The sequence below is a fragment of the Pleurodeles waltl genome, chromosome 4_2, assembly GCF_031143425.1.
Source record: "Pleurodeles waltl isolate 20211129_DDA chromosome 4_2, aPleWal1.hap1.20221129, whole genome shotgun sequence".
NCBI lineage: Eukaryota > Metazoa > Chordata > Amphibia > Caudata > Salamandridae > Pleurodeles > Pleurodeles waltl.
In genome coordinates, this window is record NC_090443.1 from 365,846,728 (window position 1) to 365,873,331 (window position 26,604).

At 44.6% G+C, this 26,604-nt stretch overlaps 1 protein-coding gene across 4 annotated transcripts in view; it reads left to right on the plus strand.

Annotated features, from left to right (window-relative positions):
- Positions 1 to 26,604, plus strand: part of LOC138292724 (zinc finger protein 501-like) — a 109,674-nt gene that overhangs the window by 34,993 nt on the left and 48,077 nt on the right. For 3 of the 4 annotated variants that reach the window (XM_069231460.1, XM_069231462.1, XM_069231463.1), the window contains exons 4-5: positions 9,559 to 9,654; positions 16,103 to 16,174. In XM_069231460.1, coding sequence (XP_069087561.1) covers positions 9,559 to 9,654; positions 16,103 to 16,174 — 168 coding nt within the window. The remainder of the gene's footprint in view (positions 1 to 9,558; positions 9,655 to 16,102; positions 16,175 to 26,604) is intronic. The other variant, XM_069231461.1, reaches the window with a different exon arrangement.

Genomic DNA, 26,604 nt, shown 5'->3' on the forward strand with positions numbered 1-26,604 from the left:
AGCTAAGTTATGTTGGCAGTGGACCTTATATAAGTCCACGTGCTTAGCACATAAAGCGCTGACCATTCCAAGGGAAATCCCATTAACTCCACCATTTAAGTGGCACCGTCCGCAGTGTTCTCCAAGTTCTAATCGTCTGTTTTTACCACAGGTTTTTAAGGCCAAACAAGTTAGAATTAGGGATACAGAATACCGTGTAGTCAATGCTACTCATTGGAATCGACTCCCTCTGGCTATTCACAAGGAATCCAATTTATTTACGGCACCTAAAGCAAATGTTGCAGAATGATGCACTGAGCATACTATTACAAAGACAAACAAGGGCACGCATGACCTCCCACAACATATAAGGACTTTTAGACTGTAGCGGTCTGCAGACGAGCACAATTAGGACTTTTGACTCTTGCATTGAGGAAGCACAAGAGGCCATCATTGAGGGCACATCAGCAGGAGGACCTTAGACGGATTCGTTCATCAAATTCACCTTCCTCAGAAGCTGCGTAGCTGAATGCACCACCTTCCTGATAAGATTTCTGAAAATACACTTCAATTTGTAATTCTTTGCACAGTTTACAGCTAACGTATTTTCCAGGATGTTTCTGCAACTCTCCTACTTCTTTAAAAAAGAAAAGAAAACCATGAATTGAAAAGTTCAGCTTTCATCCGCTCTTCTAGAGTTCAGGTATTGCTGGTTGTCTGTTAAATGCAATGCACAAAGCTTTTATGGAATTATCTCTTCCTATAAATCAATGTAATAAAGTCCTGTTTTTGTCAAGTAAATCTAAAACTATTAGAAATGAACACACTGTTATTGTCTGTAGTGAAAATGAATGGGCCATTGATAAAAATGTAAGATAGGATTTCAAAAGTGCTTTTTGTATTATTTTTCTCCCTGAATGTTTAAAATAAAAACATCACTTATGCGTTTTCTCCGTGCACCCCTTATCATTTCTCAAAAAGGAAAATAACAATTTATGCGCACCTGTTACAACACCCTATAACAGAGCAATTTATTTGGGCATGACAACTGTTATATTTTGAGTTTATTTTGGATGTTTGTATATAAAATGTGCACCATAGTTGAGGTACTCGGTATTTGTCCATTGCCCCCTCAGAAGGTTACAGTGCTCGGATGGCTATTCACTATGTGATCTCGGCAGTCCATTCACTTACCATATACGTCCACTCCAGTCCTAAGAGAGAGAGAGAAAAAGAGAGAGCGAGTGGGTGTGTGTGTGTATGTATATGTATATATATATATATATATATATGTACATATATATATATATATATATATCGGTCACCACTGGGTAGTTAGGATCTGCATTTTCAGGAATTCCATTTTTGTGCTGCTAATAACAAGTTTTCCCTGTTCATTTTTCTGTAGGAACTTTAGACACTGCTAGAGCTCAAACCACTGAACAGATTTACCCCAAATGTGGCAGAAAACTAGATCTTGGTCCAGAAAGAGTGCTTTTAGTGTTTTGGTTTAAATCCGTTCAGTAGTTTTGGAAAAATTATGGTTAAAAAAATTGTATATATCATGCCGTGGAGGATCCACAGAGCCAACAGACCCCAAACTGAGATCTCATTGACTGCCACCACTCAACCAGGAAGTGGTGGTAGCCATCTTAGGGTTTGGGACTCAGTCCAGATTCTTAAACAAACGAGAAAGACAGACATTAGGGGGAAGGATAGGGATACCCTGACCCCTCCTATGCCTGGTGGTGGAGCCCTCACCTTGGGCAATTTTTTATTTTTTTTTATTTTGCCATGAACTTGCAGAGGATCCACGAATCCACTGAAAAATGCTTCTTTTTTAAAAGCCCTGGGTGGGCTTAGGCCTGGGGGACATAACATATGTTTATTTATTGAGAGGGTGGCACGTTTGGGAAGCCAGAAGGGTCCACTTGGGCTGTAAGGCTCCCTCAGCAGCCTCCAACATGTGTATGGTGGGTGCCCTAGGTGAACACCAAGGCACCCACCTTGAAATAAGATGCAGGTCACAGGGATGGGGCCCCTGGGGCCATAATAGGCTCTGGTTGGGGGGGGGGCTCACCAGTCCTTTAAAAGAGATATGGCCATGGGGAATGGGGTCCCCAGGGCCTGGGAGGCTCAGGGAGGGGGGCCATGTGACACCGCTCCAGTTTAAAAACATTTATTTTTACCTTATTATACTGTTACTTTAAACGTTGATTTTGTCGGTAAATATCTCTCTCTCTCTATATATATATATATATATATATATATATCTACTGGCGATAGCCAGTAGGTAGTTATAGTTAGGACCTAGTTTCCATAGGAAAATTATTTTTTGGTCTGCTTATTAATTTTGTGCCATTTGATCAATCTTCACTAAACTTTCCCAAAAAAGTGCCCTCCTGTGTCTTGTGTGCATGGAAAGTTTTGAGGTGATTTGTCAAGCGGGGTCGAGAAAAAGGAGGAGGGGGCAAGAAAACTACATTTCCATTGTTAATTGCCATAGAGATTTTAGACACGACTGCATCCAAAAAACACTGAATGGAATTCACCAAATTTGGCAGAAAGCTAGATCTTGGTCCAGAAAAATCTCTTTTTGTGATTTGGTGTAAGTCAGTTCAGTAGTTTTTGAAATATTAAAAGAAAAAGAAAGATATCTAGGGATGCGTATTCTACTTGGATCCAACAGATCCCAGGCTGAGATCTGATTGTCTGCCAACATTTCAAACAAGAAGCGTTGACAACAGCCATTTTGGGACTTGGATTCAGCCGAGTTAAAAAAAAAAAAAATAGAAGGGGCAGGGTAGAACTACCTTGACCCCGTAGGCCTGGTGGTGGGGTCCCATAGGGACCCTGCCAGGGCCAAAAAGCATTTTTTTTAAAACATTATTGTCAATATAATTGTGGAGGATCCGTGAATCGTGGCAAATTGTTTAAAAAAAAAGCACAGTCTTCTGCACTTGTTTAAACCTCGGCCCCCGGGTGGGTGAGGTCCTGGGGCAAATACTGATAAATATGTTGGAAATTCAATCCGGAACATTGTACCTCACCTACCATTGTCTTAGGACCCCTGTTATTGGAACAAGACTGCTGGATTTAGGGCGGCAGTACTACAGTTTGTGGGTGACTGAGTCAATCCCACACTGTGTTGGCAGCTGTTGGCCCAACCCCTTCGGCTAGCTAGCTGCACCTCACCCAAACCTGAAAGAAAAGGCGATTTGTGGCAGCCTGGAACATGACACTCTGTTGCTTCCCTGGGGAATCTGTGATCGACAAGATTCACCCCTTTCTCTTGTTAGGAAAAGGTCTTATACACACACATAGGCCAAAGAAAGAGATGCAGGATGTTTTTCAAATTAAATATGGAAAGGACTGCAATCTACGATAAAATATATGAGCTGCAATTATTAGGTCAGTGAGACATAACAGAATTAGAATGGTGGTCACCATTGAGAAGAAAATAAACAGTCCCAACTTATTGGAATAACATACATAGATGAATTCTACCTAGCCCCTAACTCATAAGCGAGGGCATAGTGGTGATAGCCCAAACTGTCCATACTTAGTCCATGAGAGGAGCACCCACTTCCATTACCTGGAAGATAGGGGTCTGCCGCCGTCTCCTCGGGTGGTTGCAGAGACAGGGCTGAGGTCAGCAGTGAAACGGCATGTAGTGTGGACGGAATCCTGGCCTGAATGGCCTCCCTTAGCCTCAACAGAGTTTTTATAAGAAACATATTTCTGTTTCATATAAAGGCCTGACGTGGGCATGTGCCTAGGTGCCAGAGTGTTTACATACTCTTGTGGCGACAGTTGCTAGCTGGATTATCATCTACTGGTCTTTTCGACCTTGGACAGAGGCACATGGTGAAATGTTGTGCACAGAATAATAATAACAGTGCTTTTGCAGAATCACAGAGTTATAGTTGATTAGAAAATAAAAACATCCAGATAAAAGCAGGCTAACTAGAACAGAGTAAAACTGAATAAAAGAAACCAGACCACATATGTATGTATTTAAGTAAATATATATATATATATATATATATATATATATATATATATATATATATATAAAATTCACTAAAAAAAATAAAAACTTTGAAATTCACTGAAACAAACAAAGGTTAAAGGGACGTTATAGTTAGGAGATAGCACTGTGGCTTCCCAGGTGAAGTCATGGTCGACAAGACATAAATAGTCCCACCCCCGCATTTCATTTGTTCTTAGCCCCGGGGAGGTGGCAGTCCCCAGGGCTGTGGAAGGGCTGCTAACCACCCACACTCAATAAGATTAAAGCACCAGGGAGGCGGCGGTCCCTAGGGCTGTGGGGGAACAATAGCTCCCCCAAGCAATGTGATGTTTGCCCTGGGGAGGTCGAGGTCCCCGGGCGGGCATTTAAAACATAAATAATCTCCTGGGAGGTGGTAGTCATTGGAGCATGAAATGCTCTAGGAGTGGGGCCCATGTGCCCCCCTACTTATTTTCAACATGCCCCGGGACCTGGCCCATCCGGGGAAAGCTCAGGAGCCCGCCAAGGTGTTTTTAATTTTAAGCAGAATCGCTGTGAAAATGTAATTTAAAAAAAAAAAAAATAGCACCAGAACTAAGGGTTCAGGGTGTCCCTATCCTGGCCTGTTTTTTAGGTTGAGCAAGTGCTGCTTTTTTGACGTGTTGGTATGTATCTGGGCTTTTAACCACGCCTATCACTATCACTCATTCATTGGCTTGCCTTTCAAAAATCCTTTGTTATTATTGGTAAATGCTTTACGTTTGTCCCTCCTTGGGGCAATTTTGTAACCACCTTGGCCATCGACCCTGTTACATGGATAATTGCACTTTTGCCGATTTTTTTGACTGCAAGCATACTTCTTTTTCCTTTTTGTCTCTGTTTCGCGCTCATGGCAGCTGTGGCGATTTGAATTGGCTTGTCTTCGCAGTATCTGGCCTTTTCACCTAATTGCTAATATTTCCACTGCAATTAACATTCCAAGATTTTTTCACAAAGGCTTGGTGTGGCATCCTAGCTTTGGTGGTCAGAGGGACATTTACCAGGGGCATGTTGTTGTTGATAAAAGTCTCCACATGCTTGCAGATGTAGGTTTTCTTGACAGACATATTGGTGGGGCATAGGCTTCGTTGAAGAAAGACCCGATAAAGAGTTTGCATTAATAAAATGACATTGACTGACAAAAGCATTCTTGATAGATAGTAAGAATGGGCTGAATAGGCAGACATATTGTTTTGGCAGACCTCTGTCTGTTTTGCTATCTTTATTTCCGTCACATTCGTGTGCTCTGGTGTCTTCAGATCGCATGCATTCAACCCCCTCTATGAAAAACAAAACAGCAGAAAATATGTCCTGGCTCTGCTTCTTTTGTCTTGCCCCCTTCTCCCTATCTTCTTTCATTATTCAATGGTTCTAAAAATATATTCCAAGATTTCTTAAGCATAAAAACGACTCTTTCACTGGTGTTATCTCGGTCATTTACAAGTAACAGGTGTATTTGTATCAAACACATCCATTGACGTACAGAGCTAAGGTGCGCTTGATAGATAACAGATGTTTAAAGTTGCCCAACGTAATGATATCCGTTCTATCGACCACGGGAGGATGAAAGGCTGAACGGCTCAGCAGACCTCAAACGTGTGACCATAGTTTCAAATGAAGAGCGCAAGAGTGCTTGCCTGTGACCTCTTAGCCACAAGACCAATCTTCCACTCTGGTTGGTATTAAATGCATATGTTTTTTCATGAGCAACTATATTGTGTGTTTGGTGTATTTTCTATTTTTCAGTTCAGTCGATTCACTCCCTAACTCCCAATTCGGGAAAAGCTAACAACGTGGGGTGGAACTGCGTTAACAACCACGTTTTACTTTATCAGTGACATTTTTTTACATGCGAGTTACAAAAAAAGTCAAAATACAAATATAAACTACATTTACTTTTATCAGAGCGAAACATTTCCCTAAGTTAAATGTTCTCACCTGCAACGTAAATCCCTTAAAGGGAGCGCCCAAAGTTTTGGTTTGCTGGACATTGTGTTTAGTGGGGGCACATCGTCTTAAGTTTAGACAGCGTGGGAGTCGGCAAGGACGTCTTTATATGCGCAGCTGTTGCAAGTGTGGTGCACATTGTTTCTTGGTTGACCACGTGTTGTATGGTAAAAACTCATCGCAACCGTCCCATGCCACTGGCACAACATGTGCACTAGCACTGCTAGCATTGGGGCATTATTTGTTCTTTCCTCATTGGGAGATACTTCCTGACTTGATGGTGTCACAAATATGAATTATTCAATTTCAATAAAACTTACTTTGTCCAGTTTGGCACTTGAAGATGATGAAAGCACTACCCATTTTAAGTTGTCATCAATGGTGTCTTCTGGGGGTAAAAGAATAAGCCCATGTCAACACTAACTCCGATTGCTGTTGTCTTTGTGTTTCTGGGGCCGGTAGTAATAATCTTGGACTTTTTAAGACCTGGGTTATCCATAAAAGTAACATACTTGACCATCAGGTGGTTTGGCCTAGTCCAGTCCTTGAAGAAGGAGAGTATTGCCCGCATAAAGACATAGTTTACCACTACTTCTGAGAGTGTCAGTGTGCTAGCTTCACTTACCCTCTCCAATCTGTTGATGCAAAGAATGAAGAGCGCAGCATCAAACAGTACATCCCTAACGACCTCTTTTACTGACCTAAATGTACAAGTGCATTCACTATTGTGTGAACCTTTTATTAAGAAGCTCACAAGTTCTTCTACCAACAAACCCCTGAGAACCTACGGGAATTTGCATCTGTTAACAGGTTGAACACATTATTCAGGTCCATAAATTCCAGTGGTAGCCCCCTTTTTTAAAACCACTATATAGCTAACCAATGGAAATAGAAGGTTAAACATTGGTCTCTCGTTTCCAGTCTTTCTTGAAAATCAATTGTTCGCCCAAAAGGTCTATTTACTTGTTTCACATTCTTGTAGTCTGCTTAATAAGATCCTTCCCTAAAGTTTAACAGTGTTGTCTAATATGGAGATTGGTCTATAACAGCTGTGGCCCTAACCCCATTCTCGGGATAATAATGGATAGACCCTCCCCCCATATTAATGGAAAATTACACATGTAACTGTTGTCAAAAGCAGTGTTCAAAGAGAGGGTTTGTGTTTATAAAATTCTACCAGAACCCCATATTTGTTGTCAGGATTGTCACCAATGAATTAGAGCAGGGGTCTTTAAACTGGGGGTGCCCCCCCTAGGGGAGCCTCAATTGAGCCTAGGGGGACGCTTGGCTCAGGCCAAAAGAAGCATTATGCAAATAACAGTGCTTTGTTTTAAGCAGAAAGACACTTATTACATTTTTAAAAAGGTAACAGAACTTAACTGCAATGTTTAAATAAGTCTAGACACATTTAAACATTGCCAACCTAATAGAATAATTGTAAAAAATTCTGAGCCGGTGGGGTTGAGTATTATTTTTTCCCCATTGGTGGGGCTCGGCATTAAAATGTTTGAAAAACACTGAATTAGAATAATTCTGTAAACTCACTAGTTTCTAGTTTAATTCTTTGTGTGGCCATTCAGCCATTGCCACTGATGACCTCTATCTGGCCTAATAAACTCCTCATGTAGCTTCGCCATCTGTCTTCAGAAATAACCACATCTAAAGCCTGTTGTTCCTGCCCAGGCCAATGTTACCATGAGGAAGCAGTTTGACCACAGAAACTGAGATTAATTACTAAAGGTTTGCTGTTGCTTCCTGGTTTGTATAGGACCTCAAACGCTTAAAGTGTTTTAAAAGTCCTGAGACTGTATCATGGTGAGGTAGGCTTTACAGTGAAATATTGTGGGACAAAATATTGTGTCAAGAATATCGAAATCAAAAATATTGTGAAGGTAAGTTTCTTTAGGTAAGCAAAGTTTTACTATATATCACTCTCAAAATATATATGTACATGATGATATATATATTTTCAAGGTACGTAGATGTGGAGTTACGAATAGTACATTTATACTTACCTATTTGTACTTTGGTCTTGGCAGTTCAAAAACCCAGGAGGCATTCTATAGAAAATATCCTTGAGGAACCACCTTCATACAGCTCTGTTATGCCTCCGTCCTTCTCTGTAGTCAAACCTTCTCAGTAAGAGCAGGAGAAAATAAAGATGATAAAGTAGAGTCTCCACTGACATTTTTAAGTGAGTCTCACGCCCACATTTCACAACAGGTCATATCTGTATCTTGTAATTGATTTGCTTGTGCTGTGTTTCATTCAGTGCAAGAATGTACTAATGTCCTCCAGAAGGGGCATCTGTTAGAATAAACAACAAAGGTGTTGTTTGAGTGGGAGGGAGGGGATAAAAATGACAGACACTAGAGGAGATGTGGTGAGTGGTACTCCAACCATCTCACACCTCTCAGTCTTACTTGCAGGAGGCACCACTTAGGAGACGTGATAGACATTGTAAACCATTTTTTTCAATAATATGTCGCTTCCTGGAATCACAAGGGGTTGGCTTTAAAGCCACATTGATTGGTCATCAGCAGTGATATCATTCCAGTATTCTCAGTCCTAGTTCCAATATAACAAAACATCTTAGAAGTTATCAGGGTTAGACACTCTCTAGACTTAAGGGCAAGTAACCCTTGACTAACATAGTACAGCATAATTTGAAAGTTCACAGACTGTTAGCAAGGAAATTAACGGGCTTGCCCCTGCCTACCCACATTCCCTCAGGCCAAGGAGATGGAAGTTACAGATTGTCTCTTAGACCAGATACCTCTGCCACTGCAATGTCCTTAGAGAATGGACCACCCCAGAAACAATATGGCCAAGCTGAGAAAAAATAATTACACTAACTATGACCTTCATCAAAGTTTACTAGCTCCTTGTTCTTTTCAGTTGTGGGAGTATTAGCCAAGCGCATCACTATTACTGTTTTCTGTAGCCATTATTCAGTGAAAGTAAACTTTTAATAAATCGCTCTAACTGCCTCAGTCAGAAAATCTTCAGTAACTGATTCTTTTGGTTTTCTGTTGTTTGCTTGGTACTGTCAGTTATCTTTATGTTTGTATTGGCCTTGATTGCTTCCAACATCTTGTAATGCTTTCATGTATAGCCACATCTTCTCTGTGTTGGAGCTAGCACCACTGGTTACCATCTTTCCCATTAAGTAATAGGAGAGCAACTTGGGACTGCACTAGAGAAAATTGGAAGATTGCTTAATTGTGAATCAGAATTTCTTCTTTCCTCTGAGGATTACAAAGAGGTGGGCTGTTGCTTACGTATGAATAATTTCTGTCTTCTTCAGTTTAAAGAGAGTTAATTTTGTGTTATTGAGTGCCTTCTTTCCTCAGAGGTCCCGAGTGGTGGATTAGAGGCAGGCTTTTATTGTCTTCTGTTCTCACAGGTTTACAGCGAGACCATAGTTTATGAATTTTACCAATACAAGCTCACTAAAAGGTATTGAAGAGAAATGAGCATAGAGGTGAAGGAGAGTGGCTGGAGAAATGGGGATGGGAACTCAAATCAGAAAGAGTATTATTTTTCCTCAGTTAAAATCATGTTTTGTCCTTGTACACCAGGTGACCATGGGACACTCAGCATAAAAAGAGAAGATTCACTTGTGAACTGTCATCAGGAAATAGAAAGAAGGGAAACACACAATTATCCTAACAAGCGTAAGTATATGGGAAGCACTGAAAATCTGTTTACTCGCAGATACCCCTGCTTTTCTGCACTTGATACGCAAAACAAGATTGCCCACATAAGGAGTATTATGCATCACCAACAATGGTAATTCATCACAAACCTCAGGATTTTAGAATGGCTTTGTGATATTAACTTAGAAACTGTTTTGTTTTTAACATTGTAGGCAAGCTATACAGAACGAGTGGTTATAATTTCCTTAGTCCCAGAATAATTGGATTTAATGATTATAAAACATTAATTGTAAATAAAGACAATTGTGGTTTCAGCACCTTAGTTAAATTCCCCCACATGGGTCCCTTCTAGATAAGTGGCCATAGAATATCTTCTTTGCCTGTTACTCCTTCTGTAGGACGAACCAGGGGGCCATGAGAACGTCTCTCTATTCTTACTTGAACAGTTTGTTCAAATCAGCTTCTCATGAGCTTGAAATGCATTGTGCATATTAGTGATCAGATTTTTACTGGTGTGGGATACACGCTTACAGTCTAGTGTGGTGCTTCCCAAATCTTTTAGAACCACAGCCCAGTTTTTAGAATGACAAACAGTTGCAACCCATCTAGCAATAAGAAACATGGCGGGCAGTTTCTTAGTGTAACTAAAGCATTGTTTGGTAGCGCACTGTAATTTACAGACAGCACTTTTTCTATTAAACTACATTTGCACAGAAGTAAAGTTACTAATAAAACTATATTGCACAAAAATGATATGTTTGATAATCGGTTTCAGTGAGTATTTATTATTGGTGCATCACCAAGTAAAGTGTCCTGATTTGTTTTGATCCTAATCAAATCTTTTTTCCATCACACTTCAGAATTACAAAAACCTGCACATATACAGTTCATTCTACATGTATTTTCATGTTGTATGTTACAAATAAATGACCTCCTACAGCCTTTTCTTTTACACACCTTTACCGCAGCTAGATTATCACATAATTTATTTCACTCTTTCAAAACTTTAATGTTGCGATCAATGGGGAAATGTACTAGGGACAATTGGTCACTTGCAGGTCAAGTTCAGTGGGACCCACTGAGGGTAAAGGTGGTGCGTGGTCCCTGGATCAAGCTCAGACAGTCAGTTGATTTTTACCTGGCTCATAGGGCCTGGGTACAGAGTTGTCCTAGCTGGCCCTGGTGCTGAACATGGGAGTCTCAGGTGCTGGATTTGCTCCTGGGACAATACTGTTGAGGAAGGGGATGCAAAATCTCGACAACTTGGCCATTGAGGCACAGGATTGAAGATGGTGCAGGGTTCCCTCGAGGTACAGCGTTGAACAAAGTTAGTGGTAGCCCAACTGGTCATCAACAACCCTTGGTAGTAGCAAATGCAGCTTTTGGTTACTTCAACTTTCTGGAGACAGCGGAAAAACAGTTTCATCTGAAGCATGTTGAAAGTCAGGACTACATCATTGCCCACAATACACTTGACCATTTACATTTGGGTGATCGTTCGGCGGGCCAGATGGCCAGTGATTCTTTGGTTCCGGGAGTGCGATTTTCCTGCCTCTAGTCAAGGGGGCTTCTGGAGTTGCCTTTGGCTTGCAGAGTGGTTCCTCTTTCCTTGGAAGCCGGTCTCTGGTCAGGATGAGTTTTGCAGTTGCAGGATGGTTGCCACAGGTGCAGGTTATTGCGCCTTTGCTTTGTGCAGGTCCTGAGGTCACAGTCACATGTCTCTTCTTTATTCTTTGTTGCAAGTTTGTCAGATCTGAGGTTCTGGTGCCAGGGGATCCCCTTTAATCTTACAATTAGGGGTTTTAGGGGTCTGGGTGCTGGTAACCAATGGGCTATTAGCCCCAGCAGTTAATCTGCCTCTAAGGTGACCACTTCAGGTGGAGGGTGGCACCTTTTCTGACCAGATGCCTCTATCCTGCCACTTTCCTAAATGGCAGCACCCATCCTCGGCTGTACAGACCAGGTAGCCCACCCTAGGGTGTTTCTAGCCTTCTGGGGGTGTATGCCTCCTGACTACCTAATTTTCCTGCCTGCCTGGGTTGCAAATGTGCATGAGGCAGAGGGTGGATTGTCCTCCTCTCGGAGGCCACCTAATAGCATATCAAAGGCAGTGTGGGCTTTGAAGCTCACCACCTTGATGTGCCACTTCACTAGCTATCCTGCCAGGAAGAGAGGTGACACCTCCTGCCCATGCAGGCCTTCATTTCTGGCTCATGAGCGTATTCATACCTCCTGGAAGGGGTCAGGTTCCTGTCTGCAGCAGCAGCTTGTAGGCTGTCAGCCAGGGCACAGCAAGCCTGGGGCAACCAGGTGGGAAACTTTTAAGGTAGCTGGGCGCATGTCACATCAAATCCAACTTGGGGAACAAGTCGGGTTTGGTGAGACAAGTTGTTTGATTCCAAACAAGACACCTTTCAATGGGACCATAATGGAGCTGGCAACCTCGGGATGCCCAGGTGCCACCACCTATAGCCCCCTGAACACTTACAATAGCCCTTAATGGGAGGAGGCTGCTATAGGGTCATATAGGCTTGCATCTTTATGTCCACACCATTAATATACTGCACCATACCTCCTAGGCCCAGCAGACCTACCTTAAGGGTGACTGACATATTTTGAAAAAGTGCTGTGACTTTGCCACTTATGGTATGGTGAGGGCAAAGTCGAGGTTGAGCAGTTTGCACTGCTCATGCAGTCTGCAATGAAAGGACTGCTATCATCCTTTTACTTGGGTCACTCAGGGTGGCACAATCAGTACTGCAGGCCCTGGTGACCCCTTTAACTCCCATGCCCTGGGTACCACTGGTACCATTTACCAGGGACGGTTAAGGGGGTTAAAGTCCTTGCCAATTGAGGATACCAGTTTACAATCATATTGTATGGAGAGAGCACTGGCACTGGGGCATGGTTAGCAGGCTTTGGTGCACTTTCAGAGTCATAACCATTAGCATTGGAGAAATAATTGTGGGGGTGACCATACAAAAAGGGCGTGTTTCCTACAGCCACTACAACACATTTTGCAGCACAAACTTGTGTTTTATGGTGCAATTCTTTGTGTTTTAGTTTTCTGACATCCCTTGGTTTATCATAGTTTAAAGCCCCAAAACCTGAGCATGTCATTAACCTATCCTGCCTCACTCCTACAATGGTTTCAGCTTCCTCTACTATAACCACCACCCTCCCATCATTATACCCTTCTATGGGGAACCCAAATGCCAGCACCCTCTGATATTGCCTTCCTTTTACATCACCCCTCCCTTTTCTCTGCCATTACCTCACTCTTGTTATCATCCTGTTATTGTATTTTATCCTCACCCCCCTCTGTCATCACCTTCACCCTCCTTTGTCATCACCCTTGTTTACCATCAACATGCACTTTGATCACTCTGTCCTCTTCTCTACCTTTATCTTACTATTCTATCACCTTACTCACCCATAACTCTCCAATCATCAGTCTGTCATTAGACTCACCTCGTTACCACCCAACTATCATTCTCCTCTGCCAGCCTCCTCACTCTCACATCACCACCCCTCTTCCATTACCCCACACTCATCTTCCATTAGCCCGCCACCCCATCCTCTGCCATCACCCAGTGCAACTAAAGTTTCCAACTCTGCCTTCTCCCCCTTCTATCATCACCCTAATCTTTAGCTGTCATAGCCCTCTTTCGTCACAGCCGCTGCCATCACCTTCACGCTCCATTGTCATCACTCTCTGCTTTCTTCACCCCATCAGTCATTACCTTAACATCCACTGCCAACACCCTTCATGGAAGCGGCTCCCCTGGTGGGTTTCTTACAGCTTTGGGGGACATGCTTGGTATCTGCTCCAAAGAACCAGGACGGGCGGGGGTCATACTATTCCAACAGTCTCTTCCGCCCACCCTCATTTAGACCACACATGCTGCTGTGGCACTGATGCCATCGGGCACGAATCCTGGTGGCAGGGAACGTGATGCAGAAGAGGGCACGGCGAGGGTACTCATGCCACTGAGCCCCAGAGGCTGTGGAGCTGAGTAGCCCCACAGGGGAATGTGTACAGGACGCTAGTGGGGTTTGGATCTGCTGCCCATGGGAAACATACTGCTCTGGGGGGCAACAATGACAGAGTGTAGTATACTTCCGTGCCTCGAACATCGTGGTGACAAATACACCAGCAAAGGACAGCTGGCTGAGGGGAGCGGGTAGATAGATGCAAGCAGAGATTGCATCCTGGGGAGTGGGGGAAGCAGCACACTTCGGTGACACATGGAGGAGCTAATTGACAGCTGGCCACGCTCTTTTCAGTGTCCCTATTTCTGAAACAGTCCGAATCCTACATGATGAGGGCGGTGTTATTCACTTTTCGTGAATACTGTGTAAACTACCATCTGTGAAAAAAGGTAAATGTCTTATCCTTAACCGGGCACTGGTATTTTATGCCGGCTTCATACCCAGATGAACAAGTTATTAGCAGAGAACATAACGTTTCCCTCCAGTTGAGTTTTGCATCTCAGCCCCTCCCACATGTATATGGTACAACATTCACATGAAACACAGCACTCTCCTGTAACCCACAATTAGCACAGCATGCCACCACAGGAATATAGTGCAAAGGGCCAGAGGAAACTAGTGCAAAGGCCCAGGCGCTATAAAGTGGGAAATCTGTAACTCACACAAAGTAATTTAACTGCGCATGCTCAGCTTGATCCGCAAGGCACACTTTAAGAAAAATATACTTTTGTGTTTTTATCTGCGCAGTTTATCGCAGGGAGTCGTTGAGATATGCTGCGCAGATTTAAGAGACAAGTCTTAAGTCCTTGCCCTCTCCCCACTGATAATTTCCACAGCAGGGAGGAGTACTGCGTCCCCTGTCAGCTTTACACTCATATTCAGGGAGACCCGAGCGCCTACAACGCAGGCAGCAAAATATATATTACTCGGTCACCAAAGCGCTGCCCAGACCAGGTTTTCCAGTGTTCTGTTTTTTTCCTCCCTGAGCATGGTAGCACAACAAAGCTGGTGAATAATGAACACCTTACTCAGATGGAGTGAGTGACCACACCCACCTGCAGACTGCTTGGGAGGTTCAATTTGTGGTAAACAGTCAGTGTGCCTTATGAAAGCCTCTTTGCCGCTGCACTCATCTCCATAATAAGGAGCGGGCGCAAAGGCAGAGTGTTTCCTTCATTTGCCTGGGGCTATGCCACGTGCAAATGCAGAAACACTCCCTTAAAATAGTGCCACCGCTATCTGTATTACAGAAGGGGCCACACAAGCGTCTGCAACCCCTTTTTTTATACTAAAGTATCCAAGGGCACAGAAAAAAGGTGTACTGACCCATTGTGTCCCCAAGGCAATATTTATAATACAGCATCAGATGTGCTCTAGTTTGCTTTTCTCGGTCTGCATCTACCACTTGACCCATCTGCTTTTGGCTACATTTGTATGAGGAGTTTTGGTGTAAGGTACCACTGAACCATAGTTTTATAGTAAGCTTCCCTGTGAGTGATACAACTGAGCCTACTGGGGTTGTCAAAGCAGAGACTGCCCTTTTCCTCCTCCTCTGTTTCCCTGTTAAGCCCCTGATTATGAGGGTGGTGGAATGGGGTTATATATTTACTGCACCTGTTAAGTATTGATCCCCCGGCATGAGGTATTCACTGGGTGAGCTACACACCTCCTGTTCTGACTGTGAAAATGAGTAATACCATGCTGATTGAGAATTTACTTCACTGAAGTATGCAGTTTTTGCCTTTTGCTAGTCTTTCTAAGTTAATCAGTGCCCCACACTTGTCCTGCCTCAGTAGAGCAGGGTTCGGGGTTCCATTCACTTTTATATGACAAAGAAGGGTTTTATGCCCTGCTTCTTTTTTTCTGGACTTGGCTGAGCAGGGTCTGGGCCTGCACCTTCTTCTCAGTTCTAGCAGTTCAGTGACATACGTCCAGCTCCGTTTTATTATATCCCACGTGGGCAGCATTCTGGCTCCTGCTCCCTTCTGTCCTGTCCCAGCATGGCATAGTATTGTATTCTGATCATGCCTTGTGTTCCTGCAGAGCTGGTGTACGGGTCTTGTGCTTTTGCCAATTCCCTGCAGGACTGGCTGCAGGATTCCGTGTCCTTTCTTGTTCTGTAACTGAACAGCCCCTCTGGCAGCATCTGGTTTGATTTGCATTTAGTGGCTGGGTTGTGTAATTCTCCAATTATCTTTCTTGCCTCTCGTGAGCGTCTAGAATAGTCCGTCTTCATCGTGCTATGTCCACAAATTGTTCTTGCCAGTAACCTATCTCTTGCATTGATCCCTGCATGGCTATCCTGCGACATCCCAGTGTTTTAAGGCCTCCTAATCTCTTTAGATAAATAATGTTGCTTTCAAATTTTATTTTTGCAATGTGTAAAACTCTGTTTGCTTAAATCCATACCTGCTGAAGACTTGTTCTATCTGCTTTCCCTTTCTCAATACTGACATTTGATTGAGGAAAGAAGAAGTACCATCTTCACCCTTTATTGCTTATCCTGATGTGAAAGTGAAAGAGGGCAGCTCTGACTTCGACACAGGTAAGCCCAGAATTTATTGCCCTTCTTTTGGTGGCCTGTATTCAGTCACTCCTTGGTACTGAGATGCTAGATGTCTACTTTAGTGTTGGACAACAGGCAGTTGCTCCTCGGTAGCAGAGAGGTTCAATTGTATCATTGTATTTCCATAGAATGTGATTGTGCCTCAGATATGTCACAAATCTACCCTTGTGTTGGACTCAGTGTGATTGTTTCTCAACTGACACGTTACAACTCTACTCCTGTGTTGGGCTGGGTGATAGCCCCTTATCTAGGAAATGTTACAAGTGTACTCTTGTGTTAAATGCATTTGTTTATCGTATTTCTACCATTTGTGTGGTCCTGATGTGCTTTTGTAATCAGGACGCCGTTTTCCCCCTCGTATTTATGATGGTCTGAGTCACAGTGGCATGCTGATCTTGTATTTGGTTGCATTGCTTAATGTACATGCAGGATAGTATTGGGTAGTGGCAATGAGGATAAATTAATTCATGTGTTGCTTGTGATAGGTTATGTAGGAACATGGCTAGCTAGATCCTGTTATTAGTTTTTGTGGAGCAGTTGTTGTGCTTGGCTGCATATGAAACACCATTGCATATGTGAGTGTGGTAGGTGTAGTTTAACTTTTCCTGAATGATTTATTGGTATAATGCCGAATGGGTGTAGTGTTGAAGTGGCAATCAATTAGCTATCTGTATAACATGAAACCATGTTATGTGTACAGTGGTGCTAGAGTTTGTGTCTACTGCGCATTGTTAATGTGGAGTGACTATAGCTTGATCTAAATGTGCCTTTGGTGGTAAATCCTTAGTCAACTAGATGTCTTAGAGCAGTATTGTGTGTATGAATAAGGTCTGGATTAGTGTCTAATATGCATGTTTGCTATGTGTCAATGTGCAAGTAAAGCTTTATCTGGATATGGTGTTGCAATATGAAGCGCTTATTGAACTAGATTGCTTGGAGGTATGTTGTGTACATGTATGTGCCGGAAGCTGTCTCTAATGAGGACTGTTGTATTGATTTAGAAATCTTGCTGTCTAGGAGCTATTCAGTGTCAGGTTAAGCTATCAGGGCGAAACATAAGAAGAAAGGGTGCTGAAGTCTTCTACCCTCAACAAGTTCTCAATTTCTGTCTCTGATTACACAACTGTGAGGAAGACCGGTGGCACTAACTTTGCATAGGGCCATGTGAACAGTTGACTGTACATGGCGTGTACGGTGTAAGGACAGCCAGTTGTGAAGAGGATGATCTCTGCTTGTACTCTTGGGGAAAGACTCACATATATATCTACTAGAAGAAGCCTGTGTTTTGGTATAAATTATACCAATCGCTTGCTTTTTGACAGCCGCAGAGGGAAGGTAGCAGGTACAAGGAAGGAGCAGAAAGGATAAAAAGAAGGAAAGTTAAAAAGAAGAAGAATGAAACGGTGGATGTGCATATGAGCTAGGAGGTTTAAGAAGAACGCTTTTGGAGTAAAAGGAAATCACAGAGGTGGGGAGAGTGTAAAGAGAATGGTGTAGGGCGAGAAAGAGAATATGGGGGAGGAATAGTGGAGAGAAACCAGACAGACAGTAGAGGATGAAACAAAGGGGAATGAGGATAATTTGGGGAGGGGCGCCTTGTCATCGGAAGTCTGAAATTTTGCATTTGAGTCACGGCTTGAATGCCCGAAAAAATGACTGGTGTAAAAGTAGAGGAAAGGTGAGAGGACAATTGAGGGAAGCTTCTATGTATAGAGTGTCTTGGAATCATCACATTTCATAAATTTAAAGATTTGTGAAAGCGTCAGTGTTATAGGTTCCTATGAACTGGTTTTAGAGGCCGAACCTGTCCTTCTTGGAAATGCCAGTAATGCGTCCTGAGAAAAGATTAGTAGAGGGTATTTTAAGTTAACAAATATGACATTTGCTCCTTTGAGAAGGGATTCCTTCTTTCAGCAGGTTTTGAGAGGTGCTTATAGTCACTTCTAAGAGGAGTAAAAATGGGAAGACCCCGTTATGAGATTGTGCTAGATTAAGACATGGTAATTTTCTCTGTGTGTGCTTAGGACTCTCAGAGGCTATTACAGAGTGATTTACTCTCAGTCCCTGGTCCCTGTTAAGGCACTGATAGACTAGCACAGGATGATCTGGTCTACCAGACCCTAGGCCTTGATGAGCCACTAGTAGACTAGAAGACAGTGACCTACTCCCAGTATCTGTACCCTCTGTTGAGACTCTGAAAGCCTGGCAGAGCATGTCTGTATATGGTGATATACTATTTTAATGCTTTGGGCACTTGGTAAAAGCATGGATTACCACAGGGTTGTAAATATCCAGGTCCTCTCCATACCTAATAGACTTTCTGATAATCTAGTCCAAGCAATCAGGGCTCCCCCAAACTGTGCATGGGCTTAATAAGATCATTGGTAAGGAATGCAAAGAGTGTCACACTCTCTCAAGACACTGGTTTTCACTGCAAAGGATGTGCCATGTTCAATAATTGATTGTTTTGTTGTATATAGAGCATGAAATTATTACATTCGTCATGAATGACGAAGAAAAAGCGGACTGCATGAACCATGATGACAGTACGAGAAAAGAAAGTATTGACAGTCTAAGAAGTGAGTAAATGGTGATGAGCCACTTCAAACTAGAAGAGTTACAAGGCCATGCTTGAAAAGGCCTGAGGAGGCGCTTTGCAGAGGCAGTGCCATTTCTGTCATCCATACACACACCTAATCATACATAGAGGTTGTGCAGTGTCCCTTCTGTCATCAGTGTGCATCTTTTGTCATACATATGCACAGTGCTGTGTCCCTTCTATCATCTGTGTGTGTGACTTCAGAGCTATGCTTTGTCCCTTCTGTCTTCTGTGTGCACCCTCAGTCACATGTATGGGTCATCTTATATTCCAGCTATGATTTATGTGCATCCTCAGTCATATCTAGGAGCCCTTCTGTGTTCCTTTTATCATCTACGTGCAGTCTCCATCAAAGGTCATCACCTTCACCCTCCTTTGTCATCACCCTTGTTTACCATCAACATGCACTTTGATCACTGTCACCTTCTCTGCCTTTATCTTACTATTCTATCACCTTACTCACCCATTACACTCCAATCATCAGTCTGTCATTAGACTCACCTCGTTATCACCCAACTGTCATTCTCCTCTGCCAGTCTCCTCACACTCACATCACCACCCCTCTTCCATTATCCCACACTCGTCTTCCATTAGCCCGCCACCCCATCCTCTGCCATCACCCAGTGCAACTAAAGTTTCCAACTCTGCCTTCTCCCCCTTCTATCATCACCCTAATCTTTAGCTGTCATAGCCCTCTTTTGTCACAGCTGCTGCCATCACCTTCAATCTCCATTGTCCTCACTCTCTGCTTCCTTCACCCCATCAGTCATTACCTTAACATCCATCGCCAACACCCTTCATGGAAGTGGCTCCCCAGGTGGGTTTCTTACGGCTTTGGAGGACATGCTTGGTATCTGCTCCAAAGTATCATATCTCTGCACTCGCAGTGGTATGGGTAGGCTGCACTGAGTCTTTTCGCTGACCTTTGTGCACCCTCATTGTTAGACCTGTCAGCTCTTGGCGTGATTCACCCTGTACTGTTTTTCATCCTGTGTTGAATTTCGTTTCTGGTAGCTTTAGGACTCTGGGCACTTTACCACTGCTGACCAGTGCTAAAGTGCAAGCGCCCTCTGTCTAAATTGGATTGATGTTTGGTTTTCTCCATGATTGGTATATTTGATTTACTAGTAAGTCCCTAGTAAAGTATACCAGCGGTGCCCAGGGCCCGTAAATCAAAGGTTATTAGTGGGTCTGCACCACTGTTTGTGCCACCCACATGAGTAGCCCTGTGAACGTGTCTCAAATCTGCCACTGCAGTTTTCTGTGTGTGCAATTTTAAACTGCCAGTTCGAGCTGGCAAGTGCACCCATTTTCCAGGCCCAAACCTTCCCTTCTACCACATGTGAGTGACCCCTAAGGTAGGCCCAATGCAGCCCCATGGGCAGGGTGCTATGTATTTAAAAGTTAAGACATGTATTAGTGTGTTAGTATCATGTCCTGATAGTGAAATACTGCTAAATTCATTTTTCACTATTGCAAGGCCTATCTCTTCCATAGGATAACATGGGGATTGCTTTAAAATATCCTTTAAGTCTAATTTCCCATTGTGAGCAAATACAGATGTGGAGTTTGGGCTCTCTGAATTCACAATTTGAAAATACATCTTTTGGTGAAGTTGGTTTTTAGATTATATGTTGGAAAATGCCACTTTCAGAAAGTGGGATTTTTCTTGCTTAACCATTATGTGTCTCTGCCTGGCTACTGAATACACACGTCTGAGTCAGACTAACAGTTGGGCTGGTTGTGAATTCACTCTAGACAGTCACACAAAGAAAGCTGAGGTGTGTCCTGCATATCCTGATGGGTCTTCCTGGGCTAGAGTGGAGGGGGAAGCTGATACTTGCACCTGAACAGGGCTATGCCTGGCCTTACACAAAGCAGTCTCCAACCCCCTGGAGTATGTCTGGGGCCAGGACAGGGAGAGGCAGGGTATTGTGCACTACAAAGACTTTACTTTGAAGTTTGCCTACTTCAAAGGCAGAAATTAGTATAAGTATTGGACTGCTGACCCCACAACTTCAGAACACCGCTGAACTGGGGACATTCTGCCAGGGAGAAGAGCTGAATGCTTGAGGAGGACCTGCCACTCAGCCTGCTGCTTTGCTGTTCTGCTTTGCTGCTGCTACTTCTGCCCTTGAAGTGAAAGGACTGGAAGTGAGTTCTGGTAGAAACAAGAAGAACCAGTCACATCGACTCCTGACGACACCAGAACCGGCGCTCCTGCTCGACTCCATGCTGCTGCCTGCATACAGAGCCGTTGAAGTGCAATGACCGTGACCAACACTGCAGACCTGACGCCGCTGGTCTGAAGCCACCACAACGCCTCTGAAGTCCCACAACACTGTGAGTATCGAGTGCAGTGTCACCCATGTCCGTGACACCTGACTCTGCCGCCGTGCCTATGGCCCCCTGGTGTGACCGCGTCCCTGAGAGGTTACCCCATCACATCTTGACCCGCCAGATTCGTCGACCCCGCCGGATCGTAAGGAACCAACGCCTTACCACCGATGCCGCATTACCTCCCCTGCAACCGTAAGGAACCAACACCTCACCTCCCCGGTAGTAGTAAGGAACTGAAGCTGCACCGGCTCCAGCAACGCCTCACCTCTCCAACTACATGCAATGTCTTTGTTTTCCTTGTTTCTAAAGGTACTGTACCTGGTGTCCGTGTGACTCCGTGATTGGTGCTGCACTCCTTCGCAATTGGCGTCGAACTGTTGGGAACAACTTCGTCAACGACGTCGTGATAGCCCCAGTAGGAGCTATTGTGTTTCTAAGCGCTTTATGGGGGTTTAGGGGGTCATTATGACCCTGGCGGTCTCCTGACCGACAGGACAAGGACAAGGTGGCGGTCTCACCGCCAACAGGCTTGCGGTGAAGACCGCCAGATTATCAGTGTGGCGGGTTGGCCTCTGCCAACCCGCTACATCTCCACTCATACCGCCATGGTGGTTGGAGACGCTGGGCCGGAGATGTGCATCTCTGACCTGACGGTCCATAGAAGACTTCCAGCAGTATTAGGAGCTTCCTTTCCACCATGGTTTCCGCAGCGGTAGCAGTGCCATGAAAATCTTGGCAGAAAGGCTACTGGTGGCAGGACAACGACCCCCCTCAGCAAGCACAATCCCCCACACCCCGCACCCCCCACCAAGTAGAACAACCCCCTCTCCCCAACTCCACCAATTAGAGCGACCCCCACACCCCTAACCCCCTTCCCGCATACATGCACACGCACACAGCCACCCACACGCATCACGCATACACTCATTCACCTACACTTACATACATGCATTCACTCACATGCATCCATACTCGCATTCACCTCAGCACACATACACACATTCAACCACGCAGGCACACACCCATCCAAACACGCAGACAACACGCATACACACATGCAGACAAACACGCATTCACCACAACACTCATACTCACAAACACACACACATACACACTTACATGCATACACACACTCACTTCTATATTCAGACACGTATACAACCACGCATTCACACATTCATGCACACACGCAGACAACACACACCCACACACAACACCTCTCACCCCTCTCCCATGTCAGACGATCAACTTACTTGGTCCGCAGAGGAGGGCGTCCGGCAGGGAACGGGAAGGGGCGCTTCCACCGCCAGCAGCACCCCGACATCAGGACACTGCCAGGCCATATTATTGCACATAATACGGCGGGCGGTGTCTGTCTGGCGGGGCGGGGTGGGCCAGTGGTGGAACAGCCCAAGCGCCTCAGCTCACCAGCACGACTACTCCTGGATTTCCCCCCAAAGTGTGGCAGAAATTCACCAGTACTCGTAATATAGTGGGCGAAAGACCGCCCGCGCTGGCGGTCTCCTGGCGCCCGCAGCTTTGGCAGTCTCTTTAAGGAAGACCTCCAAAGTCATAATGAGGGCTTTAGTCTTTAAAAATTCATATCTCTGCTTGTGTATGTTGGATTTTTGACATTTTGGTCTTGTTTTACTTAGATAAATATTGGATATTTTTCTAAAGTGGTGTGGAGTACTTTTGTGGTGTTTTCAATGTGTTACTGCATGTTTGCGTGTGTACAAATACTTAACACATTGCCTCTGCTCTGCCAAGCTACCAAGGCGGTGAGTAGGGGTTATCTTAGTTGTGTGATTCCCCTACCCTGACTAGAGTGAGGGTCCCTACTTGGACCGGGTGCAAACCACTGCCAACTATATATATATATATATATATATATATATATATATATATGTGTGTTCGTTGGCATGTGTAGCTGCAGATACACATGCTGTGCACATCCCTCCATCTAGTGTTGGGCTCGGAGTGTTACAAGTTGTTTTTCTTCGAAGAAGTCTTTTCGAGTCACGAGACCGAGGGACTCCTCCCCTTTTGGCTCCATTGCGCATGGGCGTCGACTCCATCTTAGATTGTTTTCTTTCCGCCATCGGGTTCGGACGTGTTCCTTTTCGCTCCGCGTTTCGGAAAGTTAGTTAGAATCTCGGAAAATTTGACGGTATTGTTTGCGTTCGGTATCGGGTTAGTTACAACAGATCGACACCGAATTTTGAAGAGCTCCGGTGGCCCTTCGGGGTTTTCGATCCCCCGTCGGGGCCTGGTCGGCCCGACCACGTGTCTCTTCAAGGCTAATGGAACGGACCCCATTCCGCTTCTGCCCCAAATGTCACAACAAGTATCCTTATACAGATCAGCATCTGGTCTGTAACTTGTGTTTGTCTCCAGAACACAAAGAAGATACTTGTGAAGCCTGTCGAGTGTTTCGGTCGAGAAAGACATTAAGAGACCAAAGAGCGAGAAGACTACAAATGGCGTCGGCGCCGACAGGACAAAAACACTTGGAGGAGGAAGAAGAAACCTTCTCCATCGAGGAGTCGGACTCGGACGAGGTCGATCCCGAACAGATACCGAAAACCATGAGTAAGACGTCGACACACAAAACTCACGGAAAGACCACTAAAGCCCAGGGGACGCCACCGCCAGCAGACCATGGCTTAACCCGAAAAATAGGTGACCGATCATCGGCACCGAAAAGGGAACGCATGTGTCGAAGACATCCGACTCCTGTCAAGATACCGGCACAGAGCAGACTCGACCCCGAGATAGCGGGTCAGAGCAAGTTCGGCACCGAGAGGGCGGCACCGAAGTGAGTCGGCACCGAGAGACCGGAACGCCGAAAATTACAAAAGTGTCGTCGGAGCCGAAAAAGACTGCCGAAAAAGTTTCCATTCAGAAACATCCGGCCTCGGAACCGAAAACAAACTCCTACACAGAGGAAAAGGGACTGTCCTCACAAATGCAAGGACATAGGTTCGAACAAGAACTAGAGTCAATGGAGCCAGACTACACTCAGAGAAGGCTCCACATCCAAAAGGACACAGGGAAGATAAGTACTCTTCCCCCAATTAGGATGAAAAGAAGACTTGCCTTTCAAGAAAAAGACAAGCAGCCACAGGCAAAGGTGGCAAGACAAGTAACACCGCCACCATCTCCACCACGCTCAACGCCCACATAACCGGTAGCCACTCCACCACTGATGCAGTCCCCAACTCATACTGGAATGAGTCAGGATGATCCCGACGCATGGGATCTTTATGATGCGCCAGTATCATATAACAGCCCAGACTGTTATCCAGCAAGATCGTCGCCACCTGAGGACAGTACAGCCTACACACAGGTGGTGTCAAGAGCAGCGGCGTTTCATAATGTCACCCTGCATGCAGAGCCTATTGAGGATGACTTTTTATTTAACACACTATCCTCCACACATAGCCAATACCAAAGTCTCCCTATGCTACCTGGAATGCTAAAACACTCCAAACAGGTGTTTCAGGAGCCTGTGAAGGGCAGGGCCATAACTCCAAGGGTGGAGAAGAAATACAAGCCACTGCCAACAGACCCTGTATTCATCACGCAGCAATTAACACCAGACTCTGTGGTAGTAGGGGCAGCTCGCAAGAGAGCGAACTCACACACCTCGGGAGACGCACCACCTCCAGACAAGTAGAGTCGTAAGTTCGACGCTGCAGGGAAAAGGGTTGCAGCACAAGCGGCCAACCAATGGCGCATTGCCAACTCACAGGCATTGCTGGCGAGATATGTTGGGCTCATTGGGACGAAATGCAACATTTCATTGAACACTTGCCCAAAGAGTTCCAAAAAAGGGCACGACAGGTGGTGGAGGAAGGACAGAGTATCTCGAACAATCAGATACGCTCGGCAATGGATGCAGCAGATACAGCTGCTAGGACAGTAAATACAGCAGTGACCATAAGGAGACACGCATGGCTGCGTACATCAGGATTCAAGCCGGAAATACAACAAGCCGTGCTGAATATGCCATTTAACGGACAGCAGTTGTTTGGACCAGAGGTGGACACTGCTATCGAAAAACTTAAAAAGGACACTGATACGGCCAAAGCCATGGGCGCACTCTACTCCCCACAGAGCAGAGACACATTTCGTAAAACACAGTTTCGAGGGGGGTTTCGAGGACAAAGCACAGAACCCACAACCTCACAAACAAGGCCCACTTATCAGAGCCAATATCAGCGGGGAAGTTTTCGGGGACAATATAGAGGGGGCCAATTCCAAAAGAGTAGAGGGAAGTTCCAAAGTCCCAAAACTCCTCAAAACAAGCAGTGACTTCGACGTCACAAATCCCCAACACATAACACCTGTGGGGGGGAGACTAACCAAGTTCTACAAACATTGGGAGGAAATAACAACAGACACTTGGGTCCTAGCAATTATCCAGCATGGTTATTGCATAGAATTTCTCAAATTCCCTACAAATGTCCCACCGAAAACACACAATATGTCAAAACAACACATGGATCTTCTAGAACTAGAGGTCCAAGCGTTCTTACAAAAAGAATCAATAGAACTGGTACCAATTCATCAGAGAGGAACAGGAGTTTACTCGCTGTACTTTCTCATACCCAAAAAGGACAAAACTCTAAGACCTATATTAGATCTCAGAACATTAAATACCTACATCAAATCAGATCACTTTCACATGGTGACATTACAGGACGTAATCCCATTGCTCAAACAACAAGACTACATGACAACACTAGACCTAAAGGATGCATACTTCCATATACCGATACATCCTTCACACAGAAAGTACTTAAGGTTTGTATTCCAAGGGGTACATTACCAATTCAAAGTGTTGCCATTCGGGATAACAACTGCGCCAAGAGTTTTTACAAAATGCCTTGCAGTAGTGGCTGCACATATCAGGAGGCAGCAAATACATGTGTTCCCGTACCTAGACGATTGGTTAATCAAAACCAACACGCAAGAACGGTGTTCACAACACACTAAGTACGTCATAGAAACCCTCCACAAACTAGGTTTCTCACTCAACTACGCAAAGTCACACCTTCAGCCGTGTCAAATACAGCAATACTTAGGGGCGACAATCAACACAACAAAAGGGATTGCCACTCCAAGTCCACAAAGGGTACAGGCATTTCACAATGTAATACAGGCCATGTATCCAAAACAAAAGATACAAGTCAAGATGGTGATGAAACTACTAGGCATGATGTCCTCATGCATAACCATTGTCCCAAACGCAAGGTTGCACATGCGGCCCTTACAACAGTGCCTAGCATCACAAAGGTCACAGGCACAGGGTCAACTTTTAGATCTAGTGTTGATAAACCGCCAAACATACACCTCGCTTCAATGGTGGAACAATATAAATGTAAACCAAGGGCGGCCTTTCCAAGACCCAGTGCCTCAATACGTAATAACGGCAGATGCCTCCATGATAGGGTGGGGAGCACAC